We start from the raw sequence: 11,424 nt of genomic DNA, 5'->3' as shown, positions 1-11,424 counted from the left end.
TACGTCAGATTTCAAACTATACATTAATACTCTGAAACCCATAACCAGAAAGCTGGAAAGACTGTACAAATTGTCAATGTTTCGGGTTATTTCTGTAAATGTTTTTGTTTTGTGACTCCCTTTAGATAAAGTTCCTCCTGTCCAACAGTATTGAGAGCGGATTTTCTTTTTATTTATATATTTAAAGTTAATAGTTATATATTTGTTGCTGCTTTTGTGTTGTTCCCCGGCTTTGTTAGCAGATTCTTCACTGTTTGTATTTGTTTAAACTAATGCGCATGCCTGAACCCCGCAGCCAATTCCCGGATGTCGCGCATGCGCTCAGTAGACGGGAGGCTCTCCAGGGTCGAACGCAGGTAGGAGCGCGGCCGCGGGTGGGAATTTAATCAGCGGCGTCTCAACTGCGATTGAAGGAAAACTGTTGTGAGCTCCGTCCACACTGGCCCTGCACCCCAGCACAGTCCCAGTCCTTTCCCTCTCTCAGCCCCACGATTTACCCGAGCCACGGGGCTTCCGGCTGATGAGGGCTGGCGCTGCCGCCATTTTGCCCGTCGCTGGGTCCTTGGATGGCAGATAGACAGGTTTCTAGTTCGTGGGGGCTTCTGGGTAAAGAGGCAGCCATTGGTTACACTACCAGCGTTGTCCCCGCAGAGTATGTCCCAAATACTGCCGACCTCCAGCTATGTAAATCCGAGGGTGAGTAATTTGGAACTAAAATACAGTGTCCAGTTACTCTCGGATGAAGAGTCTACATTCCAATCAGTGAAAATGTCAATTAGTGCGATATGGCAAAAAGAAATCCGCCCGTCAGCTTTAGTTCTCTCTGGGTAAATAACGATATGAAACACCTCTGTCCTCGATGGGAAGTGACTTGTAGCTTTCACATCACAAAAGTGCCACACTCCGATCAGAATAACTACTGCCCACCCCTTCATAGTCATTGGCATTGCCATGGATGGGTTCATCACTGTCAATCAGCTGGGAGTGGGGGGGATCCCAGTAATTAGAAAATCTCCAGGATCAGACATGTTGTAAAAAGTTCTCTTTGTAGTGTTGTGGAACACGACCAGAACTTGAAATAATACCAAAGGACGGAGACAAGTTGAGCCAAGTCACAGGTTGATTGAAGGCAGAAATAACCCATTCTCAGACAGGGAATACAGTCAGAGAATTTGTTGGACAGTCAGGATGCCTGATCGTGCCTTGTTAGAAGGTGAGGAGTTCATATAGAAGCATAGAAACAGAAGTCGGCAAAACATTACAGGCCCTTCGGCCCACAACGTCATGCCGCCCATATAAACTTCTCTGGAATCTGTTTACAGTTTCACTACCCCATAGCCCCCTATTTCTCTGAGCTCCACATACCTACCTAACAGTGGATTTTCTTTTTATTTGTATATTTAAAGTTAATAGTTATATATTTGTTGCTGCTTTTGTGTGGTTCCCCGGCTTTGTTAGCAGATCTTCACTGTTTGTATTTGTTTAAACTAATACGCATGCGTGGGCCCAGCAGCCAATTCCCGGATGTCGCGCATGCGCTCAGTAGACGAGAGGCTCTCCGGGAACGGACGCAGGTAAGAGCGCGGCCGCGAGTGGGAATTTAATCACCGGCGCCTCAACTGCGATTGAAGGAAAATTGCTGTGAGCTCCGTCCACACTGGCCCTGCACCCCAGCACAGTCCCAGTCCTTTCCCCCTCTCAGCTCCACGATTTACCCGAGCCACGGGGCTTCCGGCTGATGAGGGCTGGCGCCGCCGCCATTTTGCGGCGCAAGCGCAAAGCTGGGTCCTTGGATGGCAGATAGACAGGTTTCTTGTTCGTGGGGGCTTCTGGGTAAAGAGGCAGCCATAGGTCCCACTATCAGCGTTATCCCGGCAGAGTATGTCCCAAATATCGCCGACCTCCAGCTATGTAAATCCGAGGATTAATAACTCAGAACAAAAATACAGTGTCCAGTTACTCTCGGATGAAGACTCTACATTCCAATCAGTGATAATGTCAATTAGTGCGATATGGCAAAAAGAAATCCGCCCGTCAGCTTTAGTTCTCTCTGGGTAAATAACAATATGAAACACCTTTGTCCTCGATGACAAGTGACTTGTAGCTTTCGCATCACAAAAGTGCTACACTCCGATCAGAATAACTACTGCCCACCCCTTCATAGTCATTGGCATTGCCATCGATGGGTTCCTCACTGTCAATCAGCTGGGGGTGGGGGGGATCCCAGTAATTAGAAAATCTCCAGGATCAGACATGTAGTATCAAGTTCTCTTTGTAGTGTTGTGGAACACGACCAGAACTTGAAATAATACCAAAGGAAAGAGACGAATTGATTGAAGGGTGAAATAGCCCATTCTCAGACAGAGGGAATAGAGGCAGAGAATTTGTTGGTCATTCAGGATGCCTGATCGTGCCTTGTCAGAAGGTGAGGAGTTCATATAGAAACATAGAAACAGAAGTCTGCAATACATTACAGGCCCTTCGGCCCAAATGTCGTGCCGAGCATATAACCTTCTCTAGAATCTGCCTACAGTTTCACTACCACATAGCTCCCTATTTCTCTAAGCTCCACATACCTACCTAGCAGTGTCTGAAAAGACCCTTATTGTATCTGCCTCTACCACTGCTGCTGGCAGTGCATTCCATTCACCTACCACTCTCTGTGTGAAAAATTTACCTCTGGTGTCGCCCTTGTACCTACTACCAAGCACCTTAAAACTATGCCCCCTCATGTTAGCCAATTCAACACTGGGAAAAAGCCTCTGACTGCACACAAGCTCAATGCCTCTCATCATCTGATACAACTCTCTCAGGTCACCTCTCATCTTCCAATGCTCCAAAGTTTACTCAACCTATTTTTTTTTAGTATAATTTTTATTGAGTTTTCAAAGTGAATACATGAGAAGATAATATCTACACTCCCCCCTCCCCTTAACCCTTCCTCCCCGATATATACTCCTACCTAAAAAGAAAGAAAGAAGAAAAAAAAGAACCGCCTGGATATTGGAAGGTTTCCACATGCTCCATGGGATTCAAAATAAATTTAGTATATTTATTTGTTACTTTCCCCAAGGGACCAAGATCTTTATCATCGGAGCAATTAAATATGCCATCCTATCTTTTGTAAATAAGGGCGCCAAATATTCAAAAATGTTTCATATTTATCTCTTAAATTGTAAGTAATTTTTTTAGAGTGGAATAGAACTAGCCATTTCATTGTTCCAACGACTCATACTTAAATACAACTCAGATTTCCAAGTAACTGCTATAGCCTTCTTAGCTACTGCTAGTGCAATTTTTATGAATCCTTTCTGATATTTATTCAAATAATACAGGGATATGTGGAAATTGATTCCAGTAATTTGTTTCAATAAGACTCTTAAATTTATCCAAAATGGTTGAATTTTTGAACAAGACCAAGTAGAATGTAAGAAAGTACCAATTTCTTGATTACACCGAAAGCATTTATCAGATAGATTTGGATTTAATCTATTTATTTTTTGTGGTGTAATATATAATTGGTGTAAAAAATTATATTGTACTAATCTAAGTCGAATGTTTATTGTATTTGTCATAATGTCAAGACACAGTCTTGACCAATTTGTTTCATCAATATTAATATTCAGGTCTGTTTCCCATTTTTGTTTTGACTTGTGGATTCCTTGTTTAATTGTCTGTTTTGGAATCAAATTATACATATAAGGAATGAATTTTTTAATTTTTCCTTTTTGAATTAAAATTTCAATTTCATTAGGTTTTGGCAAAAACGTTGTTTGACCCAGTTTGCCTTTAAAGTAAGCCCTTAATTGAAGGTAACAAAAGAAAGTGTTATTTGATATGGGTAGAGTCAATATTGTAAAAATGAATATATTTCCTAGATTACAGTATTTGTTTCAAACATTACCAATACAATTGCCACAGAAATTCTTTCAAGAGTTAAATAAATGTGTGAGAAAATTTCTTTGGAAAGGTAAGATGTCAAGAATATTATTGGAAAAGTTGACATGTAAATTCAAGTTAGGAGGGTTACAACTTCCAAACTTTAAGAATTATTATAAAACAAACCAACTTAGAATTATTGCATCTTTCTTTGATGATCGAAAACCGGCATGGATTAAAATAGAATTAGATAAGATAGGAGAAAATATACCTGAAGATTTTATATATAAATGGGAATCTAAATGGATACAGGAAAAGAAAGAATCTCCTATATTAAAACATTTGATTGATCTATGGAATAAGATAAATGTTGATAATAAAATACAGAAATCTTTATTAGCAAGGAAACCTTTGTTCCAATACAGACTTATTCCTTTTACAATAGAGAATCAACTTTTATATAATTGGTACCAAAAAGGGATTAGATCTGTAGCGGACTGTTATGGACGAGGTATATTGATGTCATTTGAACAACTAAAGAATAAATATTCAACCTATTCTTGTAAGGCATGCTCTCCAACCCAAGCAGCATCCTTGTAAATCTCCTCTGCACACTTTCTAGGTTATCCACATGTTTCCTGCAGTGAGGTGATCAGAATTGAACACAGAACTAAAAGTGGGGTTTCACTAAGGCCTCGTATATCTGTCACAGTACCTCACGGCTTTTCAACTCAGTCCCATGGTTGATGAAGGCTTTCATAACAACATTGTCAACCTGCGCAGCAGCTTTGCATGTACTATTGACACAGACCCCAAGATCTCGCTGATCCTCCAAACTGCCAAGAGTCCAAACGTTAATATTCTTTTCTGTCTTCAAATTTGACCAACCGGAATGAACCACTGGGTTGAACTCCATCTGTCACCTCCCTTCCCAGTTCTGCATCCTATTGATGTCACGCTCCACTCTGACAACCAGTCAGACTATCCACAACACCCCCTGCATTTGTGTCATCGACAGACTTACAAATCCAACCTTCTACTTCCTCATCAAGCAACAAACATAAAAGTTGCTGGTGAACGCAGCAGACCAGGCAGCATCTATAGGAAGAGGTACAGTCGACGTTTTGGGCCGAGACCCTTCGTCAGGACTAACTGAAAGAAGAGATAGTAAAAGATTTGAAAGTGGATGACCTTCCTCATCAAGGCCATTTATAAAAATCACAAAGAGGAGGTGTCCCAGAACAGATCCTTGCAGAATATCACTGGTCACCATCCTCCATGCAGAATATAAACCATCGACAACCACCCTTTGCCTTCTGTGGGCAAGCCAGTTCCGGATCCACAAAGCAGGTCTCCATGGGTCCTGGCCTCATTACCTTCTCAATGAGCCTCGTATGGGGAACCTTATCAAAAGCCTTACAGAAAACCATGTACACTACATCCAGTGTTCTACCTTCATCAATGTGGTTTGTTACATCCTCAAAGAATTCAATCAGGTTGTTGACAAAGCCATGCTGACTACCCCTAATCTGATACTCATAAGCCCTCCCTCTTAGGATTTTCTTCAACAAATTGCCCACCTCTAAAGCAAGCCTCACTGGTCTATCATTTCCTGGGTCACCTCTACTCCCTCTCTTGAATAATCCTCGGGTACTTCTCACATCCCTATTGATGATACAAAGATCATCGCCAGATGCTCGGCAATCTCCTCCCTCCCTTCCCACAGTAGCCTGGGGTATATCACAACTTGAATTGAACTGGGAAATATTATTATGCCAAAGCTCACATTGAGAGAAGATCTCATAGAAACGTGTAAAATTGTGAAAGGGATAGATAAGATAGAGGCAGGAAAGTTGTGTCCACTGGTAGGTGAAACTAGAATGAGAGGACATCTTAAGGTTTGGGGTATTTGGGATGGAGATGAGGAGGAACTGCTTTTCCCTGAGGCTGGTGAATCTGTGGATTTCTCTGCCCAATGAAGCAGTGGAGACTACCTCAGTAAAAAGCATTTGGGACAAGGTTGGATAGATTTTTGCATAATAGGGAAATTAAGGGTGATGGGGAAAGGCAGGTTGGTGGAGACGGGTCAGATGACGTTCTCGTGCTCCTATTTCTTATCTTCTCACCATTCAGACTAAAGTCTCACCTGAAATAATGTTCTTCACCCATTGATGTCCTTTCAAATATTTTTACAGGTTTGAAATGGCAGAACACTTGTGCATGGGAATCTCAACATGTCAGTTTTGTCTCTCTGACCGGATATATAAAGAGTGATCGAATATTTTCTTTGCAAGACCAACACATCTGCTGTCGATCCTTGGAGATGAAGAAGTATCTCATCCCAGCTGGTAAACGTATTCTGTCTCTGAAATGAAGTTTTCTGATTTTACTCTGTGAGATTCACTGGAACCAGCTTGCTGAGAACACACCAGTATTTGTTCACTGGAGATCAGTTCTTCAACTGCATTGATTGTACAAGAGATTGAAACGTCTGACTTTCTGAATTTCCAGAGAATTGATTGCAGTGAGATATCATTCTCCTTCTCTCAGTGTGGGAAGGGATTCACTCACAGCCTACCCACAGTCACGCCAGTCAGTTCACGGTGTGGACTGACCATTCACCTGCTCTGTATGTGGGAAGGGATCTACTTAGTCATCTAGCCTGACAATATATCAGCAAGTTCACACCATAGTGAGATGCTCCACCTGTGCTGACTATGGGAAGCAATTCATTCTGTCGTCGATACTAAAGATATATCCGAAAATTCACCAGTCAGAGGACAGTAACCTGCTCGGACGGTGGGAATTCATTCACACACTCAACCACGCCACAGTGACACCAGCGAGTTCACACCGGGGAGAAGCCATTCACCTGCGCTCTGTGGGAAAGGATTCACTCCATCATCTCAGCTGAACGAACACCAGCGAGCCCACACTATAAAGATGCCGTTCACCTGCTCAGACTGTGGGAAGGGATTCACTCACTCATCCGCACTACAGAGACATCAGCGAGTCCACACTGGGGAGAAGCCATTCACATGCTCTGAATGTGGGAAGGGATTCACTCAGTCATCTCATCTGACGGTGCATCAGCGAGTTCACACTGGGGAGAAACCGTTCACATGCTCTGAATGTGGGAAGGGATTCTCTGATTCATACTCCCTTGTGAAGCACTGCCGAATTCACACTGGCGAGAAGCCATTCATGTGCTCTGAATGTGGGAAGAGATTCACTTGGTCATCCGACCTTGCGAGGCACTATCGAGTTCACACTGGGGAGAAGCCATTCACATGCTCTGAATGTGGGAAGGGATTCACTCTGTCATCTCAACTGAAGGTACATCAGCGAGTTCACACTGGGGAGAGGCCATTCACATGCTCTGAATGTGGGAAGGGATTCACTCGGTCATCTCAAGTGAAGGTACATCAGCGAATTCACACTGGGGAGAGGCCATTCACATGCTCTGAATGTGGGAAGGGATTCACTCTGTCATCTCAGCTGAAGGTACATCAGCGAATTCACACTGGGGAGAGGCCATTCACATGCTCTGAATGTGGGAAGGGATTCACTCGGTCATCTCAACTGAAGGTACATCAGCGAACTCACACTGGGGAGAGGCCGTTCACATGCTCTGAATGTGGGAAGGGATTCACTGATTCATTTTCCCTTGTGAACCACTGTCGAATTCACACTGGGGAGGAGCCATTCACATGCTCTGAATGTGGGAAGAGATTCAATTGTTCATCCAATCTTGTGAGGCACTCCCGAATTCACACTGGGGAGAGGCCATTCACTTGCTCTGAATGTGGGAAGGGATTCACTGATTCATATCAACTGATTGAACATCAGCAAGTTCACACTGAGGATGGGCCATTCACGTGCTCTGAATGTGGGAAGAGATTCACTTGGTCATCCAACCTTGCGAGGCACTACCGACTTCACACTGGGGAGAGGCCATTCACTTGCTCAGAATGTGGGAAGGGATTTGCTCGGTCATATCAACTGATTGAACATCAGCGAGTTCACACTGGGGAGAAACCGTTCAGCTGCTCTGAATGTGGGAAGGGATTCACTGACTCATACTCCCTTGTGAAACACTGCCGAATTCACACTGGGGAGAAACCGTTCAGCTGCTCTGAATGTGGGAAGGGATTCACTCGGTCATGTCATCTGAAGATACATCATCGAATTCACACTGGGGAGAAGCCATTCACATGCTCTGAATGTGGGAAGGGATTCACTCGGTCATCAGACATTAAATTACATCAACGAATTCACACTGGGGAGAAACCATTCAGCTGTTCTGAATGTGGGAAGCGGTTCGCTCGGTCATCCGACCTTTCAAGGCACTGCCGAATTCACACCGGGGTGAAACCGTTCACCTGCTCAGATTGTGGGAGGGGATTCGCTGACTCGTGCAAACTTGCGAGGCACTGCCGGGTTCACACTGGGGAGAAGCCATTCACGTGTTCTGAATGTGGGAAGGGATTTACTCGGTCACCCAGCCTTGTGAGGCACTGTCGAATTCACACGAGGGAGAAACCGTTCACCTGCTCAGATTGTGGGAAGGAATTCTCTCAGTCATCAGACTTTAAAGCACATCAGCGGATTCACACTGGGGAATGCCACTCACCTGTTCTGAATGTGGGAGAGGATTCACTCAGACATCTCAATTGAATGAACATCAGTGAGTTCACACTGGGGAGAAACTGTTCAACTGCTCAGACTGTGGGAATTAATGCACAAATTCATCTCACCTACTGACACACCAGACTCTTTTCAGCAGTGAGAGGATGTTGACCTGCTCAGACTGGGGGAAGGCATTCACACACTCATCCACACTGCAGAGACAGTGATGGGTTCACACTGTGGTGAGGGTGGTCACCTGCTCTGAATGTGGGATGGGTTTCAATCAGTCATTCATCCTTGTGTCACCCTGCCGGGCTTTGACCCATCGTTAATCGGAGAGATCAGAAGCTTGAGAGGACGTAATTCCCTCAGGTTCGCCGATCGTGTATTAACGGCAGTGGTTCAGGGAAGGTTATTTTTTTAGCTTTCAGCAGTGGCCAGTCAGCGTTCAGGATTGATTATCAAGTCAAGCAGGAGCAAATGGAGCGGCCAGTGTTGGAGAGGGCACAATTGGAGTGGAGACGTTGAGACTTTACCTCTTTGAGGTTTCAGTGAGGAGAGAATTCAGTCAGAAAAGGCAAAAGCATGATGGAACTAGAATTTTTATCTAACATTTGCTCAGTTAGAACAGTCGAGATGCCAGGCAGGGTAGTGGAAAGCTCCTCTTGCGGGATGTGGGAAGGCAGGAGACCCTCCTGTGTCCCTGATAACTACACCTGTGAGAAGGGCGTCCAGCTTCAGCTCCAAACGATCCACATTGAGGAGTGGGAGCTGGAACTGGATGAACTCCAGATCATTTGGGAGGTTGAAGATGTGATAGGTAGGACAGATAGAGAGGTAGTTCCAACCAAGGTGCACTGCACAGGGAACTGGGTGACAGCCAGGAAGGGGAAAGGGGGAAACAGAGAGTGCAATGTGCCCCTGTGACAATCCCCCTGAACAACACATATATCACCTTAGACACAGTTGGGGACGGTGGGATGACCAAGCGAAGGAAAGTCAGAGCAGTGGGGACTCTGCCACTTAGTCTGGCTCTGAGACTGAGAAGGGAAGCATGGAGAAGAGGCGAACTGTGGTGTTATCTGTTTCATTAGCTCTGGGAACTCACTGGACGTTCTGTGGTCGGGAATGTGATTCCTGGATGGTGCGTTGCCTCCTGCGTGCTCGGCTCTGATATGATATGGGCTGGCAGAGTAATGAGGTTCGGCAAAGGGGGTTCAGGGAGTGAGGTGCTCAGTTAAAGGGCAGCTTGTCCAGGGCTGTGATCTCAGGACTGCCATCTGTGCCATTTGCCAGGAATCGGAAGTTACCCTTGCCTGGGTGTGGTAGTTCACTGAAGAAGGTACCCCTGTGGTAAATCCCTGTCAGAGTTACTTCATATGTCGTGGAACTGGATAAGTGGCTATCACGTTGTGTGATTGGGGTAACCCTGTGGAATCTACCTGTGTGCGATAACCCTTGCCTGGGTTGTAATTCCCTTGAAGACGGTACCTCAGTGATAACCTGCTGTTGGTGCTAATCCATCCGTGGATTCTGTTTGGGTATCCTGTGGCCAGCACTTTGAGATGACCCGTAGCTGAATTTGGGCGTGGTGTCACGGTAACCACTTGTGTCGAAAGGGTATTCGGCGAAGATCACGGTCGGTGATACTTCGTGTCTGGATCTGGGAACTTCAGAGATAAGACCTATGGCTCTTGTTATCCTGTATTGCCATTGTGGAATCGACGTAATTGCCTTCTCACAGCATTCATCTTTGGATTACAAATATCTCTCATCAATCAATCTGAAGATTGAACTGAACTTTGTTACATTACCATTGTAGGACTCTTAACTCTTGCCACCCGACCTTGAACGAGTTTGGGAATTATATTTACATACATATATATGCATAACACTGCTAATTTTTGACGTACCTGGTTTAAATCACTATATTATGTAGTTGCTAATAAATAATAGTTTTAACATCAAAACCAGACTCCAGGTGTGTTCTATTGCTGCCGGTTCTTTTAAACCATTGCGTGTACATTTCATAATTGGGGCCTGCGTCCGAGATATGAACAAATTGTCTGGGGGGGCTTATTCGATCGATCTGATTGGGGAAATCCCTTTTGATTTGTTTGAGTAGAACATCGGCAGCAATAGAGAGAGAGTTCTCAAAACAAAGGGAAGTGTTGTTTTGACCAAGTGGGACCATCTGCAGGAGCTACTATGGAAACATATGGGACTAAAGGTCTTGGAAATAGAATTAATGACTTGTTTGAGACATTTTACAAGATAAACGTGACTTCAGTAAATTTAATGAATGTGCTTAGTTTAGAAAACATTAGTGAGGAGTTGGCACCTGTTCTGGGTAAAGTCTTTGAAAGTCCTGTTCGAGCTGGTAAGAAAGATGGCCACGTGATGGTTAATTATTCTGTGTTGACATGGAAAGGGGAAAATGGTTGACCAAACGCCATTTTGAATACAATAAGGTCTGGTTTTGCAGGAGTCTGATTTTTGTAACAAAGCATGTGGAAGGCAAAGACAATATTATGGTAGATTGACTGTCTAGATGTTAAGATAAGTGTAAGAGTGAAATAGAAACTAGTATTTGTATACGCTTTTGTAATGTGCTACATGATAATCACATATGTATTGCTTCATACTCTAATCTACAGATAAAAATTTTGCTGCTTGATCAAAATTTGGCTTTTTTGGGGAAGGTGTTATATACCCCTGAGGTTCATTTTTTTTCCCTTTTCTTTCTTTATTAATCTTACTGATTAAAAAAAGCATAAATACAATCAAGAGGAGAATTAGTTGAAATATATATATCTATAACAATATAACCAAGAATAAGACAAATATTGTCAAAATCATAGATATTGTTAAACTAGTATAAAATATTTAAAAAATGAAAATCACAATTCTCCTCTT

The 11,424-nt window shown here is 43.7% G+C and overlaps 1 protein-coding gene across 3 annotated transcripts; it reads left to right on the top strand.

Moving 5' to 3' along the window:
• Positions 1-338: 338 nt before the first annotated feature.
• Positions 339-11,202, top strand: LOC134340972 (gastrula zinc finger protein XlCGF57.1-like). 3 transcript variants are annotated; one of them, XM_063038634.1, is made up of 3 exons: positions 342-356; positions 1,511-1,574; positions 6,075-11,202. In XM_063038634.1, exon 3 carries the CDS (start codon positions 6,823-6,825, stop codon positions 8,554-8,556), a length of 1,734 nt encoding a protein of 577 aa, XP_062894704.1. In that variant the 5' UTR covers positions 342-356; positions 1,511-1,574; positions 6,075-6,822; the 3' UTR covers positions 8,557-11,202. The 3 variants fall into 3 exon arrangements, with proteins under 3 accessions (XP_062894706.1, XP_062894704.1, XP_062894705.1); XM_063038636.1 differs by lacking the exon at positions 1,511-1,574 and having other exon boundaries at positions 339-356; XM_063038635.1 differs by lacking the exon at positions 342-356 and having other exon boundaries at positions 435-1,574.
• The last annotated feature ends 222 nt before the right edge of the window (positions 11,203-11,424 follow it).

The sequence above is a fragment of the Mobula hypostoma genome, chromosome X2 (assembly GCF_963921235.1).
Source record: "Mobula hypostoma chromosome X2, sMobHyp1.1, whole genome shotgun sequence".
In the NCBI taxonomy this organism is placed as follows: domain Eukaryota; kingdom Metazoa; phylum Chordata; class Chondrichthyes; order Myliobatiformes; family Myliobatidae; genus Mobula; species Mobula hypostoma.
Note: the sequence above shows the minus strand (reverse complement) of the source record. Positions and strands in the feature narration are given on the sequence as shown.

Coding starts and splice junctions, on each gene's coding strand:
- LOC134340972 (XM_063038636.1), top strand. CDS start 6,823: ATGCCGTTCACCTGCTCAGACTGTGGGAAGGGATTCACTCACTCATCC.